Below are 24,234 nucleotides of genomic sequence, written 5' to 3'. Positions count from 1 at the left end.
TTCTGTGGCGGACCTCAAGGTGAGGACCGTCAAGTCCAGTGCTTTCTCCCCTGCAGGTTGTCTGGGTGTGGGCAGGAGTGGGAGAGGTCGAGATCTAGAATCAGACGGGGACTAGGGACCAAAACATTTTCCTGAGCCAGCCACCCTGCCAGGGGTCAGACATTTAAGACCTGCCCCCACCACCTCCCCTCGTCTGCTGTCCCCAGACTGAAGACAGACCAGGCACAGAGGGTGACAGCTGGAAGGGGATTCTGAGGAGGGTGGCTGAGCACCCCCAGAAGTCACAGCTGCGTCATGCACTTCCCAAGTTGTAGGATACCAGGCCAGCTAGGTTTCTCCGGGCACAGCCTGTGGGTAAATGAGATTCTTTAAAACACTTAGGCAGGCTTTTGTCACTTGGTGTTAACTGTATACGTTGCCACGGCTTTAATTGGTTTTATGTCTGGAATGAGGGACTGAAATGGAAGTGTAAGTCTAAGGGGAGCAGTCCCGGCACTCAGATGGCTTGTCATATTTCTTTTTAAATCTGCTGTTCTTTTCCTTAAGGCAAGGGAGGTAATCTAATTATCTTTTGAAGACAAACTCATGCCGCATTATGCTGACTTGGGCAGCTCTCAGAACATAGCCCCAAGTGTGGATGGAGGGAAATGTGGTAGGGCCGAGGGGTGTGGGTGTACCTGCGAGCTTTCCCGCTCAGAAGCCAGGAGACTTTCTCCCCACAGGCCTGAGAGCAGAAGAGGGTGTCTAAATGGGCTCGTACATCAGAAAACAGAATTGGAATCCCACCCTGGCTGTGTGACTTTGCATCAGTCATTTGCTCTCTCTGAGCCTCAGTCTCCTCAGTTGCAAAATGCAATTAAATGTATCTGAGCTGCTGTGAGGACTAAATGAGATCATGTGCACACAGCCCATCCATCCCCAGGCTTGGTGCATGGTGAGCACCCAGCAACTGACAGCTGTTACTATCATGAGCCTTCTGAGAGTACCGTCTGCAGGGTGGGGTTCATTCTTGGAAGAGCTGACCCAGCCTCCCCTTGGGCTGGGAAGGCCCTGCATGGAAATGACTCACCCTTACGTTGTCAACCACAGGGAGAGGAGTTATTTTAAAACCCTCCTATACAACACAATGCACAGCAGGTGCCCCTAAGGTGCCTCTTCCCTAAATTGCAGCAATTAATCTTGCAGGAGGTGCTGGTGGGGGCAGCCACTCACTGCTTCTTGGGCTGTGCAGGGCTTGGCTGACTGCAGTAGGGAACTCTGCAGAGCCCTGGGAGCGCTCTGAGTCAGGGCTGCGTCAGCCTCTCTCCTCCAAAGAGCAAGGCTCAGAATCTGAGCTGGGTTCCAGAAGTTGCACAGCTTGTCCTTCCTTTACTTTTTATTCTCTAAAAACAATGGGTACAAATAATATATGGATAGAATAAAACCTATGTAAAAACTATATCCAGGGAATATTCATGTCTGTCTATTATCTTTCTAGCTACCTATCTATTTATGGTCAATTACCTATCTATAGAAATTTATCATCTATCATCTATTAATATCTCTATCTCTACCTATTTATATCTGCATCAATTATCTATCCATAATCTATCATTTATTTATAGTTATTTATACTTATCTATTATCTACCTAGCATCTATTGCCTACCTGTATCATCTATATATCTATTGATCTACATACATCTAGCTGTCATCTATTTACCATCTATCAATCATCTATCTATACCTGCCTATATCTATACCTGTCTACTATATCGATGTAGAGTATATCATCCTGCTCTCTGTCAATCATCTATCTATGATCTATCTCTATCATCAATATTTGTCTACCATCTATCTTTTTAAACTCTATACAAGTAGGACAATATTTTTCACCATCCTGTACCTTGCCATTTCACTCAACACACTATAGACCCCTTTTGGTATAGTGGATGTACGTCTCCTTTTTTAAAATAGTTGCTTAATATTCCCTCATCTAGCTGTGCTATAAGTTCTTTAACCAGCTCACTACTGATGGGCATTCAGGTTGTTTCTAGTCGTTTGTTATTACAAATTATTCTGTGGTAAAAATAGTATTGCATGCGTCTTGACACCCTGTATAAGAATGAAGGGCAAATTCCTTGCAGTGACATTGTTGGTTCAAAGGAGATGTAGATTTTAAATTCTGATACATATTGTCATACAGTTTTTGCTTTTTTCTTAAAGATTGTCCTTTTTATATAACCACCCAGGCCAAATGCTCACCTTATCTTTTAAATATGGTGAATTCTCTATCTACCAGCCTGGATGGCAGACATCTCTGTGAGGCTAAAGCCCATCAGGGCATCCAGCACTGCCAGTTTATGGGACTTTTATGGATACCCCTGCTCATATCTTCGCATCACTGTGTTCTCGTTTATGTTTTATTTATGTCACCAAACACAAGCAGTCTTGTATCTTGTTTCTGTCATAGATTTTATTCACTTTCTTGGCATTTCTCTCAGGGTTTTATTAGTCATTTCTTGTTCCAGCTCCTAAATTTTCTATCACCTGCATCCCAGGGATTTGGTTGCATTCCGAAGATGATTAGAATATGAATGGACGGGGGTAGGGGGACCCTGAAGGTCCCCAGGGCGCTCGCTGCGGCTCTGTCTCCCACTTCTGCTTGATGATTCTGGGAGTGTTCTAGTCCTGCCCATCCCCACGGGCCCTGCACCATCTGTGCTGACAGCTGGGGTTCATTTCTCCGGGAATGAACTTGGGGATTTCTGCAAAAGCTGTCCCGAGAAGCCCAGAGCCAGGTGAGCTGCTGGAATCTAGGCTTTTGTTATACCTTTAAAACACCAGGCTAAGGTCCAAATGTTCACACAAATTTTTCATCCAAACCAACTTGGGGCTTCTGTGGAATCATTCTAAACTTGGTCATTTGAAAGCAGAGCCAGGAAGCAAGACAATAGGAAAGCCCAGCTAAAAGAAAAATCACAAGAGAACAAAAGCGTGTCCTGCAGAATCCCAAGTGAAATACAGGCTTCTGTCTTAGAGCAAGCAAGGTCTTCTTGCTGTTTCAGGGACATTAGTTGCATACTGAAGCAAACAACAGTGGCAATATTAATTACTATGTTTTATGTCTTAACATTTTGCCTTAAAGGTTCCTGGCAGTGATAAGGATGCCAAAGATGATAACTTCCTCAGGGAAATAGGGGAGTCATATTTTGCGCAGCCACCTTCGCCATCCTAATTCATGGCCTCATGTGATGTTAAGTGATTCTTCTCGGCCAGGCACTGAGCTAGATGCTGGAACCAAGAACAACCACCTCATTCTAAGTCTTTATCTTTTATCAAAATACTATTTATAAGTCTATAGAAATCATCCAATACAAATATGATGGTAACTAGGAATCCACCAATCCTATCCTCTAATTATAACATTGTATTTTGAGAACATAATATAAATGTCAGGTGTGGAGTGAAGCCCAGCGCTGTCTCCCCCGCAGGCTCCTACACTACACCCTGCTGCCTTTTGCCACTCATATATGAGCAAAAGGTTGACTCTGAAATAGTGGCTCTCAAGCAAGTGTGATTTTGCCTAGGCTCAGAGGACCCTTGGCAATGTCCAGAGATAGCTTTGACCACAAGTGTAGATGGGGGGCTACCAAAGGATGCTGCTGAACATCAACAATGTGTAAGATCTGACAAGCCCATCCACCCAAAATATAATTATCTGGCCCTGAGTGTCAATAGTAGCAAGGTTCGGAAACATGGTCTGGAAGTATTTGTGGCAGCCACACTTAGTCCTTCTGATCTGCTGTCAAGAAAACCCATTGTTTTGACACTGGGGATTTCTACATGTTTGCAGATTTCAAGAGCGTTTTCCAGTGAATGGGATAAAAGAAAAAGACACCACAATGATTTTTGTTTTTTAAAAAAAGGAAACAATGTTTATTAGGATATTCTGGGGTGGGAGGATGGCCAAAGGGACTATGTACATTCTGTAGTGCTTGAGCAATAGGCTAACAGAAAATTCAAACATCACAAAACCACTTCCAAAGTCCAAATTGCAAAACTTGTACTTCTACAGGAGATGTTCTTCCACGGGTGTTGGCAATAAAGGCTGTTGCAAAACAGCTGTGTGAGGAAGCCGTGTGGGAGTGACCCCAGGAGAATGTCCCAGTGTCCTCTGGAAAGCAGATACACAGGACGATGAGACAGATGTGTCATCTTCTACCAGTGAGAAGCTCAGTAAACACACAATAGAACATGGAGACGTGCCCGAAGCCTAACCGGAGGCTCCTCAACAAAGCTCAGTCAACCCCTCACCCCTGTTCTGAGGAGACTGGGTGTCTGAACCCCTCACTCAGGAATGAATTCTAAAAATACCCTAAAAATCAGAAGCCGCCTTCTCTACTCCACCGTACTATAAACCTGCATGAAACAGAACGAGCATAAGCTGAAACACACCCTCGGGTTAAAAGTGAAAAATGCAACACCATCCAAAAGAGTACAAGAAAAAAATCCCACAACCTAAATCTCACACAGCTTCTCAGCAGGAGTTGGATTAAACTGAGAAAATAATTTCAATATCAAGGGATAATGCACGCAAGATGGGAAAACTCTTTAAAGCAAACTCTGCAGTGAAAAGTGTTTCCCCCACTCCCTTGGGCGAGGGAAGGGAGAAGAAGATAGATCATGAGAATGATAAGGCCCTGGATTCAGGTTTCTGAAACTGTTTTTTCAACCCTCGGAGGACAATCAGCTCTTTCTGAATCCAGAAGAGCACATCAGAAATGCCCAATGATAGTAAGACCACAGCCAAATATGGTGGGGCAAACTGACTTGGTTCTGCAATTTCCATTCTCCTTCTCCACATTTGAGAAATGCCGTCAGCTACAGCTAAATAATAATAACAATAATAAACAATTCCAGATCAAGCATGCTTGGCGCACCAGGAAGATAATGCTGGATCATATAGCCCTCCAATCATTGTGTGTGTGTGTGTGTGTGATAGAGATAGAGAGAGAGAGAGAACCACGCATTATTGGCGGAGCCTTATGAGCCAGTGAACTGAGAAGGTCCAGGGTACCTTCACCTGTACTGCCACAGTCACCTGGTCTGGCCCCAGGTCATCAACCTTTACTGATTTTCAACAGCCCTGGTTCCCTATATTCAGGACATCCACTGGATTTTCTAATTCTTCTTCCCACTTCACTCTAGTCTTAGGATCTGTGCTATGCTTGCAAATATCAGGGGTCAACGTGCACATTCGAAGTTTTGCTCCTTTGAGCACTGCTGATTGTTTGCTTTCCTCAGCTACAGCAGCTCTGGCATCTCCTGTTCCCACCTGCACCATGGCCGGTACCTGACAGTTGTGATTTCCCCACTGCTGTGCCTGCCTGGCCAAGCTCATGGCCCTCTGAGGCCCAGACGAGTGGCCGCCTAAGTGCTCTGAGGTGCCCTTTTAGGCTCAGGATGAAGGTGGGTGTGTTTGCCTTCTCCATCATGGAAGAGCTGGATTTGTCATTGTTTGCACATGGCGCAGGACTTACCCCCTGGGAGACTGAGTCTGAAGTTTCATGAATGATTTGTAAAGAGAATACAGCGTCTCCGAAGGACGTGAAATGGAAGGATTCTGCCAATCTGGAAGGGATGGGCGTTTCCCTAAGCTGCTGTCAGAGGGCCCTGTGTTCTCAAATTCAGCTCCAAATGCTAGTTCATTCCGTCAGAGTACTCACTCAATAAATGTGCTGACTTGATAAGCATTTGATGTTGCTTCTCAGGATACTGATGGAGAAGTTGTCATCCCTGGGATTCGTCTGGGATCGGCGGAGTGGTCTACCTTTCTTGTCAGCATCCTGTGCTTGAGGCAGATTAAAATCTCAGCGGACTAACTGGCGAAATTTTCCACAAAGTCTACCCCCATTTTGGGCTCTGTCCTTTCTGGCAGATGTCAGCCTGCTGGTAAAGATGCTAGTTTCTCACCTCTCAGCAGGAAATGCCATGGGCAGATTTAAAGTCACTTGGATCCCAATGCTTTCTCAGACCCTTTCTCCCAGGTCACCCTCAAAAACCTCAGGAGGACACGTTCAGGGTCAATACAGCCCAATGCCAGGAATATGATGCCAATAGGCCAGTTCTTGCTACTGTATGACAGAATAAAGCCCTTAAATGTCAAGGTTTTTCATTTAACCAGTTTCTGAGTACCTACTATGGGTCATGCTTTCTGCCGAAGAAGCCTGGGTGTGAGCAGCAAGAGATGTTCAAACTAAGGAAGAGGCTAAAGATCTCTGGTCAGTCTCCTGGCACCCTACAAAACAAAATTGGGGATTGGTAAGAAAGCCTAGCCTGAGACGAAGAGAAGAAAATCAGAGAAAACCTTCCATGGATGCCGGTGCTGGGCTTGGCAGCTGCCCTGGAGCAAAAGCTAACTCCCCATGGCAGTGGGACAAGATGCTGATATTGGCACCTGCCAGAGGCAGACAGCCGAAGTCGCAGCTGCGCTGGTCAAATGAGCTTGGAGACCTTAGGGGGCCGAGACCTCAACGACTATCAGCAGGCTGTGGTTCTCTGCAGGCAGTTTATTGGAATAGGGTTTGTGCGCCTTCTCCACCCCTCTGGGCTGGGTCTCAGAACAATCAGAAGTGCAGGTGGCACATTCTGCTGAAAGCCGCCCCTGCATGGTCTCTGGGAGGGAGGAGAAGCCCATCAGAGACACTGGGAGCAACAAAGGGATTCCTGGCAAGGATAAGACCATCCCCAATCCCAAAGCTAAGGAGGGAGAGCTCAGAGGAGAGTTAGCTGGAGGAACTTCGTATTTGGGGATTAGCATCATCTTCAGATCATCTGGCTCCTGAGAGAGGCTTCTCTGTCTTAAAAGATATCTGTTGGAACAGAAATTAATTTGGGTCGAACTAAATTTAGAGCGATTACGATGAAGAATTGGGGAGGGCAATACTTAGGCAATAAAGAACAAAGTGGTGGAGGGAGGCCTGAATAATAACAATGAAAGAGAGCTGAATCAGCCAGTATCCTGATATAAATGAAATGTCCTACAGAATACATCCCAGGAAGGAGGGATTGGCAAAAAACCACAGATTTAAGGCCTCTGCAGTGAGAATCGTTTTCAGAGGTCCAGCCCTTACAAAGAATTCTAGACAACAGACTTAAATGATCACTTGAGAAGCAGAGCTGTGTCAAAGTCAAGAGGTGTCAGATATACACTTGAGATATCTATCTTAGGGATGAGAGAAAAATGTAGCTTCTAAGGGTATCCAACCAAATCCCCACTTGTTTTATTTTAGAATTTCTAATAAGAGATTCCTTCCTCTGTCATTCGGATATTATTATTAGCTCTGGCTTCCTGTCTCTAAATAACTTCTGCCTGATTCAAGGAACTCTGGCTGTTCTGTTAGAAGGTTCCTATTCTGATCAGTAAGGAACATCAGCGGACTCTGATCCATTCACCCTTCGAACATGGCCCACTGTTGCACCTTGATTTTGCCTTATCGCTCCAACTCTCCAAGCTCAGATGGGCCTTCTGCTGTCATTGTGCCCAGGCCAGTGGTAATTCACTCCTGCCTGTTGTCATCGCTTTTAGGTTGTTCTTGAAAAGATGGGTGTCACACAGTCTGATTTGCTTTATCAAAGAGCAGAGGCAAAAGCAACACAGATCATGGGGTTATGAATCCAGGAGATCATCAACAGCCTCAAAAGAGAATTAGAACATGTGAATTCATTTAAGCAGCCCTTTTCTGGTCTGCAGTTTATTGATTCAAATACATCGTGCATGTCTAACTGCATGAATGAAAACTTATTTTCCAAAAGACAGCTCCTCTGAGGCCACAATTTTGTAAATAATAACAACAGAAATACATTTCTGCTGAATTCTGAGAAAAGAATTTGCTAATTATATAAACTCCCACTGCTCTTACATCTCTTTTCCCAGGCACTTTACACGGACTCCAAAATGCTTTGGCTCTCCCACTCTCCTAGTACAGCAGATGGAGTGCTTGGGAGTGTCTGATTTAGAGACAAGAAGGCAAGAGGGAGACGGGCAGCAGCTAGAAGCGGCCCATCAGAGTGTATGCAAGATAGGAAGTGTCTGAATATGGATCAAATCAAAGGCTGGGGCAGCTCTGGAGGAGCCCTGTCTGGTGTTTGAGTAACTCGAAGACACAACTTCTAAGACATTCTTACTACAGCAAAAAAGTGTGTTTTAAAAAAATGAAATGGAAATCACACTCATCACATTCTAGATCGTTCGCGATACTTCATGAAACATCACCTGTGTTAATCTCAACTTACACTTTTTTTATTAGAGACTTGAAAAAAATCAGGTATGGAAAAATAAATATGTAATTGGCATTCTCAATTCCTGCTCTATGTTGTGCACTTCTTCCTTCATGTGCTCTATTAAAAAGATACTCAAGCATATATCGGTCAAAAATATTCAACATCAAAGTGGAATGAATGTGCTTCTAATCAGTGTGGCAATACTGCCTTTATTCCCCCCCTTTCTTTCTGAAATAATAAGTAGGGCATGGCTAGATGTAATCAGGGAGTCATGGGCTGCATGGACCCTAGTTACTGTTCCATTTCATCAAAATTAACTGCAATGACATACTTCTTGCAAGACACCCAAACCTCAGCAGATAACCCTTGTCTTCACTGGCACCCCAAATGCCCGGACTGAAGGACAGGAAGTAGTGAATCATGTTTGCTTTTAAGCATGCCAAGAAGAAGTGAGACAGGTAAATGATTTAAATCATTGTGCTCCAGTTCTGGGGCAAATGGTGGTGTTTGAGGGTCACTATGTCAAACTAAGATCACACTGAATGGCAGAAACCTTGCTTGGCTTGCTTTGATAAGAATCTCTCCAACGTGTTGTCCCTGAACAAGATGCTTCCCCTTATTTATTTAATCAGCAACTGATTTTCAAATTGAGGATTTGGTAACTTGAATATGCTTTTATCACTGAAGAAAAATGAGATCTTTGTTGGTGACAGATGTGGCTTTTCAAAATTTAATTTATATGTTGCCTACCCATGCATTCTTCAATGAAGGCTGCCCTTGTTAGCACTGAAACTCCCATTTCCTCTTTGGTCATCTGAAGCTAATTAGAGCTGCTGTTACTGCAGAAGTAATCAATAGTTTTCTACAGTGGATCACATAGAATCAGATCCCTATGCAATTAGTCCAGTGTAGATACACAGAGATAACTTAATGAAAACAAAATATGCTCTGTAAGAGCTATGCACTCATAGATAACCGGCATTCCAAATATTTTGACACATTTAATGTGTTTGTTCAAAGTAAGAGTCTTTATAGAACTTTTCACTAATTAAATACAGTTGAGTGTCTGCTGAATTTCCCTTGAAAACATTTTGAACTGAAAAAAGTCAGTACCGAGTACTGTACATTTGTGTTGATTAACATTTGGACACAAATGCACTTTGAACACCAATAGAGCTAAAAGACTATGCCTTTATCTTGGATTTCATAGATTTCCCCTTCCCCCTAGCAATTTGACTAATCTTACAAGGCAAACACCAGCAGGCAAAGGGGATCTGTAGAAACGTGCACCCTGGTTTCCTCCTCCATCTCTCTACCAAGGTGGGAAAAAAGCCAGTGCTCCCCAGCACTTTATCAAGGTGGGATCTCTGCTTCTTTACTTAATGTTGGAGAAAAGTGGCCACCAGTACTTGATCACTGTAGATTCAGAATCTCGCCATCTAAACCAGACTTCGACAGTGCACTTTCGGGTCTACTTAGTCAAGAAAGAGAATAATGGAAGATGATATGTGGTTAGCAAAGCCAGATGCCTTATCACCAGGGTCCTGTCCTGCTGATCTGTGCCAACCAACTCATCTCGCCAGACCTAATGTCAACCCTCTTGATCCACAAACCTTCCTTCTTTTCTAACATGGTCTGCAGTCTGTTACGGAGGACATAAAACAAGATACAAGCAGATCCTTAATGACCTTCAGACCAAAGTGCTCCAAACAGTGGCCAAGACATTGCAGTCAGGAGTAAGGACAGTCCTTAGGAAAAGAACTGGGCATCCCAGCATGGATGTGCTTCCAAAGAAAGGACAACCTGCCCATGCCCATGTGTCCCAATCAAAGCTGCCTTTGTCAGATAACCTGAAAACCAAGGTGCCGGATTGCATCATGACAAGGGTGCCATGAGATGCTGCAGAACATTTACAAGCAGCCACCAGTTCCCTCCACAGGTATGCATGCTTGCACTTCAAGAAATAATAAAAGACAATGCTTGTCTGCTCTGTTTCCTCCTGCCTGTCCACGGTCACGTGATGCAGAACTTTCTGCTACAGCACGAGGCTTCTCAGTCTGCTTTTGAAGAGCTGTATTTGTGAAGTTCATATTGGAGCGAACACTACTTATGAGGGGAAACAAGCTCTGTGTATTTTGTATTAAACCATCAGTAAAAAAGTGAGACAATATCATTACTTTCAAAATATAGAAAGCCAATAGCTGAAATCATTTAGTAGTAAAATTTTTTCTACATATAACCTCATAAGTGTAAAGAGTATTAGAGCGACGTTTCAGCTATATTGGACTCTTGTTAGGTAAAGGGCTTCTCACTCAGGTAAGGCTTAGGATTAGAAGAGTGCTGTTCAGGGATTGAGGTACTGACTCGGCACACTCATTCCCCACTCTCTATTTTGACTAAAAGACAGATACTATATTTAGATGTGACAGGTGTTTTTTCTTTTGTACAAGAGTGCAGAACTGTTTACAGTACATAAACATCAGCATGGAAAATGCTAGTACATATAGAAAGGTGAACATCAGTACCAGCTGTTTCCACAAAGCCCACTCTTGATAAGAATCTTCTTTGTGGCAAAAAAAAAGCTTGGCATCAATGTCAGGTTGAAATTTGTATCATTAGAAATCAATGTCATTAGATGAGATATGGGAGTTACCTTAGAAATATTAACTCCTTCTCTAGCTAGGAAAGGCCAGAAGTAAAACTGTTAAAATCATCATCATCATCATCATCAAAAACACAGCCCCAGTTTGCTTTACAGCCCAATTTACAAACCGTCCCTTTAAAATACAGCATATCCCAAAGCCTTCTGAGTTTGGAATGGAGCACTGCGTCAGGTTTTTCACAGAAGCCCCGAAGGATCACAAGAAGCTTTCTTGAAAGAAAAAAAAAAAAAAATGTTCCAGTTGGATGGAACTGTTTCTCAACTGAGCTCCTAAAACTGGAATTTCAGCTATACAAGAGAACAGGAAACAGATAACTTGGTTTTTGTCTTTTTACATGTCCATATTGTATTTTTTTTAAATGCAGCTATGATGTTTCTGCTAAAGATAAAGATAATAGGGTGGACAGAGCGGTTACCACCAGAACCAGCAGTGGGCTCAGACCGCAGCTTGGAGGAGCAGCCATTGATTTTGTGGTTATGTGGCTGGAAGCACCGAGACCTTCTTTTTCATAATTACCCTGTAAGAAAGAATGGTTTCATTATCATTCACTGCATGTCTTCTCTCTACCACAGTATACTTTACACTCTCTCTCCCCCCAGCTCCCCATTGGCTGACCCACTCACCAAAGCTGACCAAGATTTTACCACTGAGACTCAAATTCACTGACTTGCAGTTTTATGGGAAGAAACCATGAATCTGGATTAGCACCAGATACTTTTGACAAACTGGTCAATGCTTACTGCTTGCTCTCCCGTTAGGGATTATTAAATTCATTTTGGGGGAAGATATCTGAGTTCAGGTACCCCTGCCATTCTTTACCTCTCTCTCCAGGGTTCCATGTTGCACAGGTAACTGTTAGCTGTGCAGCACGGAACCCTTCTCCTATCACCAGCTGAAGAGGAATGCTCACTGTCTCTCCCCATCAGGGAAGGAGGACAGCAGTCATCTCAGGAAACTTGCCCGAACAAGTGACAGTTTGTGTAGAGATGGGTCACAGACAGCACTGGAGACAGGCAGAGCAGCCTCTCCCTGCATGAGCCAGTTCAATCCCAGATTTTATAGATGAGGAGTTGGAGAGAGCAAGCGCTTGCTTGCTCGTTGCTGGGCGAACCAAACCAGAACTCCAGCTTCTGGACTCCCAGCCAGCACAGCTGTCCTTCCTCAGGATAGAATCCTCCATCCCCAGCACCTGCTTAATCCCATAATGCCAACCTCCTACACCAGGAACCAGGGCCCACACACAGCAGAATTATCGGTCTCCTCACCAGTAAACTGGATTGAGTAATGTACCTGCTCTAATCTACCTATGGGGGCCTGTGGAGGTCACAGGCACCACAGATAGAGAACATCTGGTGAGCAATGAGATTTGCTATGTATCTTCTCTGTGCTGGATGATTTTACATGACTGTGATTACAGAGAGGCTCAGGGCCCTGAACACTTGTATTAATCCTGGGACAAAGATCCCGGGTCCCAGGCTTACTTCCAACTTTGTGAACTGGAATTCAAAGTGTTCACCTTGCTCAAAGGGCAGATGGTCATGGAGGGTGGCTTAGATTTCTTGTGGACTGGATACTCTTGTCTTTGAATGCTTTATGTGATACCCTGCCCCAGGGGCCCAAAGGCTATGTTTCTATAAATGCAGGAAGCCTCCAAAAGAAACATACTTACATTGGAAATACAGAGGTGTGTATTGCCCGACACATTGGATTTTAGCTTCTGTGCCTGGAGAGAGACAAGAAAAAAAAATGCTCAAACATAATACAGAAGAGTAATTACTGATGATCCATTAATCAGCTGTCTAGGGCAATGCTCTCTGATAAATATGTGAGACACAGCTGTGAGCTCCATATATAATTGAACATTTTCTAGTAGCCATGTAATAAAGAGATATCAGGTGAAGTTAATTTTAATAATATATTTTATTTAACCCAATATATTACCATTTCAAAATGTACTCAATATTAATAAGATACTTTACATTCTTTTTGTCCATACTAAGTGTTCAGAATCTGGTGTGTCTGGCGTGGCACATCTCAATTCCGACTTACCCCATTTCAAAGCCGAGCGGCTCCTGAAGGAGCAGCCCAGGACTAGGTTACTAAAGAAAACGTTTTGAAGTCATCCCTCATTTCTTAAAGTTAATTTTTGGGAAATACCTCCTTCTAGGTAAAAATATTGCAATAAACATCTGCATTTATGAGTAATATAGACAGAGGCCTTCCTGAGCTTGTTTGTTTGTTCATTTGTTTATTTGTTGCTCCAGTCAACAAACCCTTACTGAGTACCTGTTTACCAATGCTGGGTATATGCTGATGAACAAAATAGGACCTGGCCCCTGGGTTCTTGGGGCTCCTCTCTAGTGAGGAAACCACTCACTAGTCACTGTTTAGGATCACATAGAATCAGGGGCTAAGGCACAGGGCAGGGACCCTTTCAGATGGGCATCCTCAGAGAATCACGCAGAGCATTACGGATCCTCAATGTAGCCATTTGAAAATGGCTTCCCGAGCAGTTGGAAGGGGACTGGGCTGTGAAGGCACTGAGCTCCCTGTTTCTCCTTAACTGGAACAACCCTCCACTGGGCTTCTACCTGATAATTTCATCATAGGAAACATCCCATTGCTCAAACAATGACAGTGTAAATGCATGTGAAAACTACTGACTCTGGTACAACCCTCTCAATTCACAAAGGAAAACAGCCCAGAGAAGTTAAGTGACTAATTCAAGGTCGCATAGCAATTTACTTACAGACTCACGATGCAAACCCAGTCTTTTCAGTTCCTAAATGAAAATGTGCTACCTCTTGCATCACAGTGTTTCTCCCCAAAATCCACACAAAGAACTCCCACAATGCTCCTCCCTCATCCCCAGCAACAGGAGCCATTTGGCACTGACAGACAGAGAGCTTACTTGTCAATGGGCTGAGCCCTGGTTAAGCGTTACACGTTACACTTGAATCAAGGAGGACCTGGGCAACCAGCTCTGTGGCTGGCACTGGCAGGCTGCCCGTTGTGACTTTTGCAACTCCTGGAAGACATGCTAAGCTACAATGATAGCATGTTCACCCAAGGAGTAATTTATTGACCATAATGCTACTTGGGAGGCATCATAATCTTTACCTATATTTGCATATGCCAGCTGTGAATATGAAATAGAAACCTTTAAACAAGCATCAAGAATAAGACACTGTGAAGCATCCCTGGGCTGTTCAAAGGTCACTAAATGTTATGTATAAGAAGATCAGAGGGGAAATTGGAAGAGGAATTGAACCTGATTCAAAAGCCTGCTTTTAATCTATATTAATAGCAAATCTGGTCCACTGCATTGTCACCTACAGAGAGTAATGTGTAGTGCTTTACATGTTTTATTTCTGTTCAAGTTTGGAATTGTGCCCAGACACCAAAATGGCCCTAAAACATCACATTCTGCCTTTTCTAGGCCATAATCTACAAAAGACATAAGCCCTTGCTAAGGGCCTTTGCATAACTAACAAATTTACTGAATTGCACAGGGGAGGCAGCGTGATTTCTAGACTGGGATGCATGATGCTCTCAAGTTCTTTCTATGCTTGTGGTCACAGCTAAGTTGCACCTCAGTGTCCTAGACCACAGTAGCTTCTAAGAGTTCCAAGGGCTGGGAAGGCCTCCTTCCTACTTTGTTAGGTATGATTAGCACTAGCAGACAGTGTTTTATTCATTGTATACCCAATCTGTGACACTCATTAGCTATACTGCAGGAGTATAATCCTACCATTATTAAATGATTAGAAAGGGGCTTTCATCAATGGACTAGAAAAGGCCTCTATCTTAACAGGTTTTCTTAAGTGGACTCTGCCTGCATAGGTAGATTTCTGACCCTCATTAGTCACGGAGGGTTTCACACTACATTCAGAATTTATAAGCTTTCAACCAGGGAGACGCGCACAGGTGTAAACTCCGCGGATCTTGTCGTCTATCTGGAAATGGCAGGCATAACTTCAATTACACAGGAAAATGCATTTAGATCAGCTCCAAGTCTGTGCAGTCTCTAAGTTCCTGTTCCCCCAAAGCGGGTACCCCCTTGGCCTCTGTATAAAGGAAAAGGTCAGTTTCTGGCCTTGTCTCCGTGGAGTCCCATTGGCTAAAGCTGGAAGCAGCACCTCTCAGGCTCATCTTGCCTGGAAGACCATTCGATTGGCATAACTGGGGGAACTGATGAGTCCAAGTAAGAATGTGCAGCCACATTCCTACAGGGGATACTCTGAGAAAACGCCTTCTCTCTCGTTAAACATCTTCCCAACCCACAGAGGCACTCAGCACTCGAGAGACTTAGCAGTCCACACACAGGACTCTAAAGACTCTGCTTACATTGTGTGTTAACAAGCTTCCTACAGAGCGGTCTGGGTGCTCAGGAAAGCCCTACAGCAGCAGAGGCTGAGCAGAGAGGCTCTGGAGTTCCATCTAAACCTGGCACGGGCTACTGTCAGCTCTGTGAGTCTGATTAGCAGAATCAAAGGATTGCATATAGGTTTGAGATCTCTTTAAATCTTACACCAAATGAGCTGAGGGCCAGAGTGTGCTGGCTGTCTAGACTGGATGGGGTCGACAACAGACATCATCAGGCTGAGAGTTCAGGACCTCTCACAGTGGGCCTGCTGCTGAGAGAGGGTCACAGCCTGGGATGCAGACCTGTGAACTTCTGGCTAGTTGCATGCTTATGAGTCCTGTATGCAGTGTGAACTTCCTGTGACCACTGAGGGTCAGAAATCTACCTCTGCAGATCCAGAGTCTACTTAAGAAAATCTGCATCTTAAAACCCACTTTGAAAGCCTGAGAAACCTGTTATTTACACATTTTAAAGGCTTTTATCCCCAGCATTTCTGAAAACATCATCAAGCTATCACTGTCTTGCTAGTCAGGTATGATAAATGCAAACAGATAAAATTACAGGGCATCCCCCGCTTTCAACTATCACCAAAAAAGTACTTACACACTTTAAATGCTGTTTCAGTTGCTGCAAAGTGGGATGTCCCAGGAAAATTAAAAGGAAAAAATAAACCCCAAACTCCTGAGACTTTGTAAGGTATAAGGTAAATTAGAAACTGGAAGCGCACCTTTTATCCCCGAGTTACACACTGGTAAAACGAAGGGTACAGTAATAGAAGGGCTGGCACAGTGTTCAGGGGCCCTTCAGTGAGCCTCACAGCCCTGATGATTATGAGAAATGCAGAGAGCCGACAAAGAGCTCAGCCAGCCAGTACCTATGCAGACACCATGCCTTGCAGTTTGTGGTTTTAACACGATATGCCTTTTAACAAGAGATGAAGAAGAGAAGATGCATTTCATTTTTCAAAACATCCATTTGAACTATTCTTACAGTATGTTGAAAAATGAATTATTTAATCCTTTTTAAGAAAGGGTGTTTCTTAACTCTAATTTGTAGCTATCAGGTTTAGGGGAAGCTGCCTGACTCTGCGTTGGGGAAAACGCCACCACCGAAATATAGCACACCTTGAGGTTTTCATCTTGAGAACGGGAAGATGAAAATCATACTAGAGAAGCCTGTCCCCAAACCAAGCGCCTTCCCTACATTCTGGAAAACCAGGGAAGCCTATTCTTTAGGCACGTGAAGCCTTGTCTCTCCAGCAGCCGTTGCTCTCATATTATAAAAGTGTCACTGGTGGTAATCCCCAAGTCCAGGCACGTCGCATAAATGAATTTCCAGGGCACTGTAATTGTGGGGGGCCAGACCTCGCCAGTCCCTGGCACCAGAGGGTTAATAAATGCATTAGATGCTGTTAACCTCTGTTACCTGGCGTCAGAGCAGTGCCTCTCCTGCTTTTTACCCCAGTGATTAGCATTTGGAAAGCCTGCCATGGTGCCAGCAGCTTTCCTGTGCAGAACAGACATGCACACATCATTTATAGCTCTCAGTCCAGTCCCCACGCGGGTTCTGCCCACAGCAGGCTCTCCCCAAGCTCTGGGGACAGGTCAGGCTTGTGAGCAGCATGCTCACTCTGATTATGGAATTGGAGGCTTAAAAGCGCACTCGCCCGGAGCCTGGCCTTTGCTGCCCCAGGACTCCATTTCTGTAGAGAAGCCAGTGTTTAATCTCCGGATTTTAGGCAGCTGTCAGCCAGCAGGGCATGGAACATTTCTCTGTTCCCCTCCACGCATAAGAAAAGCCAGTTTCTGCTCTACCTCCAGAAAATAAAACCAGGGGAAGTTGCCCAATCCAATAGCAACAGACTGTCCAGTCTGCAGCCAGATAGTCATAATTAATGATGCTCTGGTTCTTTTCTTCCTTGCTTTACTGATTAGAGAGATTTGCTATATTAGGAACCTGTTTGCTTAATGACAGAATACAAGCAATAAACAGAGAAATACACAGACTGTAAAATGCAATCAACTTTGCTCTCCAGCACTCACTAAGTACCTAGCTGCATCTATCACACTTGTCAATACCCGTTTATTAGCATACGAGTCTCTTCTGCAGCACAAACTGGACCTTTGCTAGGGAAAACCACTGTATGAGTTTTTCACACAACAGTCCAGAAGCAGAAGTCCAGCGCTCAAAGCCATTTCTCAGTTTAAGTCTACATATTTTATGCTCCCTTGTAAGACAAGCCATGGAAAGAAGAGTATGTACTTAATTGAGGTTAACTGAGCAGAGGAACCGGCTACCAAGTAAGCATCATTCACATTGTATCTTAGTCAGATAGACTCACCTGCTTATAGACTTCAATAGGTAATACTATATAACAATTCTATTGTGTACCTGATACCAATTTGACCAAATTAATTTCTGTACATACAAAGAAGACACAAAAAAGAACCTCCTTGCCAGTGAATCCAAGCTAAGTAATGGTGGCCCAACAGTGGTCTGGAGCGTTTTTTTTTTTTTTTGGCTTTTGGATTTTGCCTATTGACGTCTGGGATTGCTGGGATAAGTTTTATTGCTGGTCTGGTCTCAAGCAGTTGGCCAGCCTTTCTAAAACGTCTGGCACTGTCTATTTTGAAACTCACCTTCCTGGAGGTTTGCTTTTCCTACAAACTTTGTAACGATCACTTGCAACCACTGGTCTGAATAATGTCCAGTAAAGTCAGCTGCGTAAAACAAGTGGACACATAAATAAAGCCTGCTCTGAGCCTGTGGGCTTGGGTGTTTTTCTTCCAGAGCCTGAGCTCAGCAAGGAAGGGATTCATTTCCTCCAAGGTGAATTCTGCCAAGCCCCACGGACCCTGGCCCAGGCCAGGAAGAAAACCAGGGGCTGTGAGGGTAGCCAGGATGAGTTTGGGCAAGCGTGCTTCTGAGAAGAGACTGGAGTAGCCCTGGGTGGCTCTTCTACCACTGAGCCTGGGACTGTCTGGTCTCCTCTACCTGCTCCCCCCGAAGATGCTTTGTCTTTCTGTCGCCTGAACCTCAGCCAGAGGCTTTCATTACATTAAGCTCTTAGAAGGCCTTGTAAAGATATTTCACTCAGCACAAGTTTCAGGAAGGCTCAGGGGTGCCAAGTTTCGTTAGTCTGGGCAGGTCGAGTCACAGGATGAGGGATCTGCAGTCATACTTTTGTACTCAGAAGAGGCATAGCTCAGACAGGTTGGGCTACGTTTAGGTGAAGCCTCCAATAAAGGGTGCATAGCGAGTTGAAAAAAAGCCAGATTCCAGATGTGTGTGTTTGGGTGTGGGGATCCTAGCCTTGAAGCTGACAGACAGGCTCTAGTGGCAAAGGTCTTAGATTCCTGGCACCAATGGGACAGTCAGAGTTGAACTGTGCAATTTAGTTTGAGGTTAGTGCCAAGCCTAGATCAGAAACCCTCTTCTTTGACCTGATTGGGGACTGGGCCCCTAGGTGGTCAATTGGGAAATTAAATGAAAGAATAAAATCACTTAGAAATGGTGTATCTATATGAAACTTTAACATCTAAATATCATTCCTTTACTGATTTTTGGATTATGCGACCAGGAGCACCTTTATTCTATTTTTTTTTTTTTTTAAAGAGTCTATTGATTGGAGTTCCCTGGTTAATGTTTTGCATAAGCCATGTCTATAATTCCTGGTCTACAGTTCCCGGTTGCAGTTTCCTTAAAACAGGAGTGACTTTTGACACTCGCAGAAGAATCTCAGTACACAATATTCCTGTGTTTTTATAAATGCACTCGGTCCTTTATAGTCATCTCACCCACACCTAATCCAAAGGCTTTTTTTTTAAATTTTATTTTTTTTAAGGAATTTACCTTTTCAGATATATTCAACTTAGTGTGCATTGAAGCGATTACCCTTTTTTTGGGCTCCTATTTCAGTGATTTACGTAATATTTCACAAATGATGTAAGCAAAAATACCAACTACAACCAGCACAAAAGGGCATAAGAACAAATACAGTTGATGCTTGTTAAGCCTGCATCCCAACTGGAGAGAGTGAGGGGCACTTGTGGGCAGAAGAAGCGAAGCCTGCTAGTGTGGTCCATGCAGTGAGTCTTGTGCAGTAGCCAGTATGTTTGTAGGGGAAGGGACAGGCTGGCTTCTATGGTGAGCTGGCTAAATGAGTGTCAGTTAAGAGAACTTCTGCTACAATTTAGAAGTTGCTCCTGGTACTGGCTTGATTGATATGGTATGGTAAAAAGAGCACAGGCTGGCCAGGCATGGTGGTTCATGCCTGTAATCCCAGCACTTTGGAAGGCCGAGGCGGGTGGATCATGATGTCAGGAGTTCGAGACCAGCCTGGCCAGCATGGTGAAAATCCATCTCTACTAAAAATATATCTCTACTAAAAATATAAAAAATTAGCTGGGCATGGTGGCGCGCACCTGTAATCCTAGCTACTTAGGAGGCTGAGGCAGGAGAATTGCTTGACTCCAGGAGGTGGAGGTTGCAGTGAGTCGAGATTGCACCACTGCACTCCAGCTTGGGTGATAGAGAAAGACTGGTCTCAAAAAAAAAAAAAAAAAAAAAAAAAAAAATGCACAGGTTACAAGGTTCCTAGTCCTAGCTTTCCAACCATCATCCATGATTCCAATCATTCCTGCCCGACTGTCTAAATCACAGGGTTGCAAAAATCTAATGTGATACTCTAGATGGAAGTCCTTTCAATATTCAAGTTTCTCTTAGCCTCTCTGTGGTTGATGGTCATTCTTTGATCAAGGCAAAAGTGGGAAAAATGCAAAACCTCACGCTAATTGGGCTTGTGAACATTGTATTGAAGAGAACCGGCTTGTGATCATCTGTGATTCCTCAGATTTGAAAATGAATGCAATGAAAGAGACACAGTCCAGTAAGATATATCAACAGTCCTCCATTAGCTAAGCATTCCCTCGGGCTTCCCTGTCAGTCTCCAGCGCACCATAAAAGGATGCCTGCAGCTTTGCACTTGTAATTTAACACTAATGGCAAGATGGCAAGGAGTGCTGCGTGCAGACTCTTGTCTACAGCATGGAGCTTCACAGGGGGCCCTGGCTGGGCTTACTTCTTCTTTTCATACCTTCACAGGATCACCTTACATCTCTTTTGCTTTTACCCACGATGGGGCAAACACAGGTTGCAGAAATACATTAGAGAACTGTTTGTTTTCATTCATGGTTAACTTGCTTGATTAGTAAAATATTCAGACAAGAAGCAATTATGAGCTCTATTTTAGAAAATTATGCGCAATTAACAATAAGATAATGACAAAAATGTGTGAAAGACATTTTGAAGACGTTGTGGTTTGGGGTGAGGGTAGCTGTTTTGTATAGCGAACATTCAGCATTAATGGTATAAAGCAACTAGGAGGGACGGCCCTAAAATGAAACATTTGTTTTCTCAGAATGTGCAGTTGGGAATGCAAATGTGCAAGAGCAACAGAAAAGATTCATTGTTGTCCCTGATGAGAAGTGCATGAAGCCTATCTCATCAGACACGCATCCTCATCACCATCAGATAATATTTATTAAGGCTCTCATTCTCCTGTGCATTTATGTGCAGCTGAGTGCGGCCCCGTAATGGCTCTGTGACTTATGGTGGTAACTAAGGTTTGATATAAAACACCACGGTTTGGAGACATAACGGACCAGGGGCTTTTGTTCATCCTCTGGTTCAGAAGATGGAACATGCTTGGTGCTGCAAAAAAACAAGGTAAAAGCAAAAAACCTTTAAAAATTTTTTAGAATATGTGCTTTTAGAGAAAAATATTCTTGAAAGTATAGGAAAACCAAGTAGATGAACAGTAATGATGACTGTGATTATTACTATCACAAATAGCCTTCACCGATCATGATCCCATCTGCCTTTTACCAAATACACCCATCGCTGAAACAACTTTCTTTCTGAGGGGGGCACTCCCCTTTTATATGGGTCAGGAACAGGGGTTCCGAGAGGTCATGACTTGCTCAGGTTTCCACAGCTTGAAGAGGCTGTGCTGAGATTTGAACCCAGTCACTCTGACTCTAAAAATCAATGCATATTGACTCCATGCTAGATACACTGTTCATTATCTCCCAGATCTTACATCAACCCTCAAAAACAGCTCATTATCCTGGTGACAGCTAAGGAAGGTTCTGAGTGGTGCAGTCATAAGCCCAGGCTCACACAGCCAGCATGGACAGAGACAGCTCAGGCAGCGCAGAATCAACAGAGTCTGAAAAGGAATACAGAGCCCAAGGGTGTCCTCCCAAGCTTCATCCCAGAAACCAGGAGCAACTTCTGCAAATGCAGTTTCTGGAGGAAGTCAGAGGTCAAGCCAGGCCAGGAGGCTTCTGCTCCTCCAAGACGCCAGTGGTGAGTGCCTCTCCGAGGTCCCTGCAGCGGAGGGGCAGGCAGGGGACAGCCATCCTGGGGAAAACTCCCAAATGTCAACTCAATGTCTACCGTCTTGAGTTTTCTCTCTAGACAGTCTCATTTCCTTGGGTTTGAAATATAAGGGGCAGAGAGGAGGGATGCTCTTGGTTGAATTTTACCCAATAAGAGAACCAGAGTTGTTTGCTTCCACATAAGGGAGGTTCCATGGTTCAAGAACAGGCAGAACCTATTATTCAGGGGAACATGGCTGGCTAGAAGTCCTAAGGATAAAAGGTCAGTAGGGGATATAAGAAATTGGATTTATTTATAGTATGTGATCTAAGTGTGCTCAGAGGTATTCTCACAGGTTACCCAGAACAAGAAGCATATTTATAGCTAAGATGGTGCAGACGTCCTATTCCTTTTTATTAAGCATGTTTATTACCCAGCAATTGGGTTAAGCAATTGTCCAAGGGCTGAATTACTGTCCTTCTGATGGGCTGGCCTCACTGCCCTCTGGACCACAGGTGCAGGTGGCCTAATGGCTTTTCCCATAATGCACTGAGGAGGACCTTGTCTTCCCATCCCCTCTCTAAGTCTTTCTCATTTTTTGAGAATAGTGGTTTAAAAAAAAAAAAGCGCTTAGGAGGAGACATCATAAATGGGTGATCAAATAATTGGTCTATTTTTGCAAGGTAGCACACATATATGATGCTCAAGTTCACTTCTCAGATGAATTTTGGGGTAAAGGTCACTGGATGCCACCTCAGCACGGGCTCCTCCTATGTCATCATCAGCAAAGACCACCCAAGAGAATAAAATAATGGTATAAATAGTTACTGTCCTGGAGGCTGAGTTACTGTGATGCAGGATTTTAATTTGTTTAATAATTATAACACTCCTAGGCAGTAGCATTTATCATTCTCATATTTTAGGTGATAAATCCAAGGACCAAAGAGATTAAGCTACTCTCCATCTTAGCCCGCAGAGGGTTTGAATTTTATTGTAGCAAGAGGCCTGGCCCTTCAGTATCTTCTCCTAGGTACAACAGCCTCCTTTTCTTAAAAAAATCAACATTGGAAACTAACCACCCTGTACTTCTTTGCATGATCACTTGTCAGGCATCAGTACAATTGATGCTGTAGTTTGCTTGAGCTCTATTATCTTAAAGTGAGTGTCGGACTGGAGCAAAACAAAGGATGGTATTGCCTCCATTCTCCATGGGAACACAAAATCACTAAATGCTGTCCATTACATAGTACTAACATAGTACTGGGGTACTATAACATAGTACTGGGGTACTATAACATAGTACTGGGCTGTTCTGGGGCGAGCAGTGAGAGGAGACAACAGCTGAAGCCCAGAGCTAATGCCTGTCTGTAGGCAGCGAGAATGTCTTCCAGTTGTGGCATCTTTGCTGAGATGACTGAAACCTGCCAAAAGATATCCAAATGACAGGCACGGACAGCTTTACATTGTTCCCAAGGAACACCAAATTTCCACAGAAACAGCCTGGAGCCAAGCTGACAAAGATGGGTCAGACGACTACAGAACTGAATGAGAAACAGAAAAAAGGAAGCCTGGGTCATTTCAGGGTGATAGAACAAAGGGGTTCTAGGCGCTGCAGGTGACCTCTTCTCAAAGTATTTACCAGGTGGAGAGTTCAAAATCAGCCTGCCCTTCGTTCACATAAAGGTACCACTGCTTATAGGAGAGTGGTAATGGGCTGTGAACCCCGGGTCACCAGACTGCACCTCAGAGAGAGAGGAAACAGCCCAGCCACATGGGACTTCCTTTGACCTCTTCCATTTCTGTGTAGCAGAAACAGGCTCTGAGCCAGAGCTGGTTCACTCAATAATCACACTGTATCCAAGGGTCCTGGGACCTAATACCCCATGATGTGCTCCCTGAGCTATGTGATAACTGTGTTTGTATCCCTGGGCCATCTCTTTCACTGGCTTTTGTTGCCTGAAAATATACCCATGGCAAATTCCAGAAATATAAATAACATGAACTATAATTCCAATGACAATGAGATCATGCCTTCTCCCAGATGCTATAATATATGATAACACTTGTATTATTAGGAACGAGAATATATAATTAAATGATCAAGTAGGGCTCCCTTTCTGCTATTCACTTTGTAGAATAGTAAACTATGAGTTATTTGGAGGCATTCATAAGAGACTTTACAAGAGTTAGGAGCTGGGGTTCAGGCAGTGTGATCAAGAGGCCATCTGTAAAATGAAAATATTCTCTGGAGAGAACCAATTTATCGCCTGTTTAAGCTGGAGTTCTCCTGGCCTCACTGGTGTTCACCTAGTGCTTGGAAAATAGGCTTATTCTAGCTATAGGAGATTAGGGATAAAAGAGTTTTTAAAAAGAGAAAAATTATAATTTAGAGATACCGCATTGCGTGTGCTTAATTGAGAGGGCACCTGGCTACATTGCTGCAGAGAAAAATAGATCCCATGACCTGCCTTTGTTGAAAAGGTGACATCTGGGTTCATTAAAGGTGTGCAATAGATTTTGATAAAAGCTATTTTTCTAAGTCATTAAATTGGTTTTTAGG

General features: G+C 43.7%; 1 protein-coding gene and 1 long non-coding RNA gene across 7 annotated transcripts in view; one reads left to right on the top strand and one right to left on the bottom strand.

Moving 5' to 3' along the window:
- Positions 1 to 11,143: 11,143 nt before the first annotated feature.
- Positions 11,144 to 24,234, bottom strand: part of LOC105467293 (GDNF family receptor alpha 1) — a 215,256-nt gene continuing 202,165 nt past the window's right edge. For all 6 annotated transcript variants that reach the window (XM_071069064.1, XM_071069065.1, XM_011716773.2 and 3 more), the window contains 2 exons: positions 12,597 to 12,650; positions 11,144 to 11,444 (listed from right to left, as the gene is read on the bottom strand). In XM_071069064.1, coding sequence (XP_070925165.1) covers positions 11,292 to 11,444; positions 12,597 to 12,650 — 207 coding nt within the window. In that variant the 3' untranslated portion in view covers positions 11,144 to 11,291. The remainder of the gene's footprint in view (positions 11,445 to 12,596; positions 12,651 to 24,234) is intronic.
- Positions 21,575 to 24,234, top strand: part of LOC139356179 (uncharacterized) — a 33,628-nt gene continuing 30,968 nt past the window's right edge. Inside the window, exon 1 of the long non-coding RNA XR_011607619.1 lies at positions 21,575 to 21,662. This is a non-coding gene — a long non-coding RNA (uncharacterized lncRNA). The remainder of the gene's footprint in view (positions 21,663 to 24,234) is intronic.

Source organism: Macaca nemestrina, chromosome 9 (assembly GCF_043159975.1).
Source record: "Macaca nemestrina isolate mMacNem1 chromosome 9, mMacNem.hap1, whole genome shotgun sequence".
Classification (NCBI taxonomy): domain Eukaryota; kingdom Metazoa; phylum Chordata; class Mammalia; order Primates; family Cercopithecidae; genus Macaca; species Macaca nemestrina.
The sequence above is the reverse complement of the archived record's forward strand: the minus strand, read 5'-3'. Positions and strand labels throughout refer to the sequence as shown.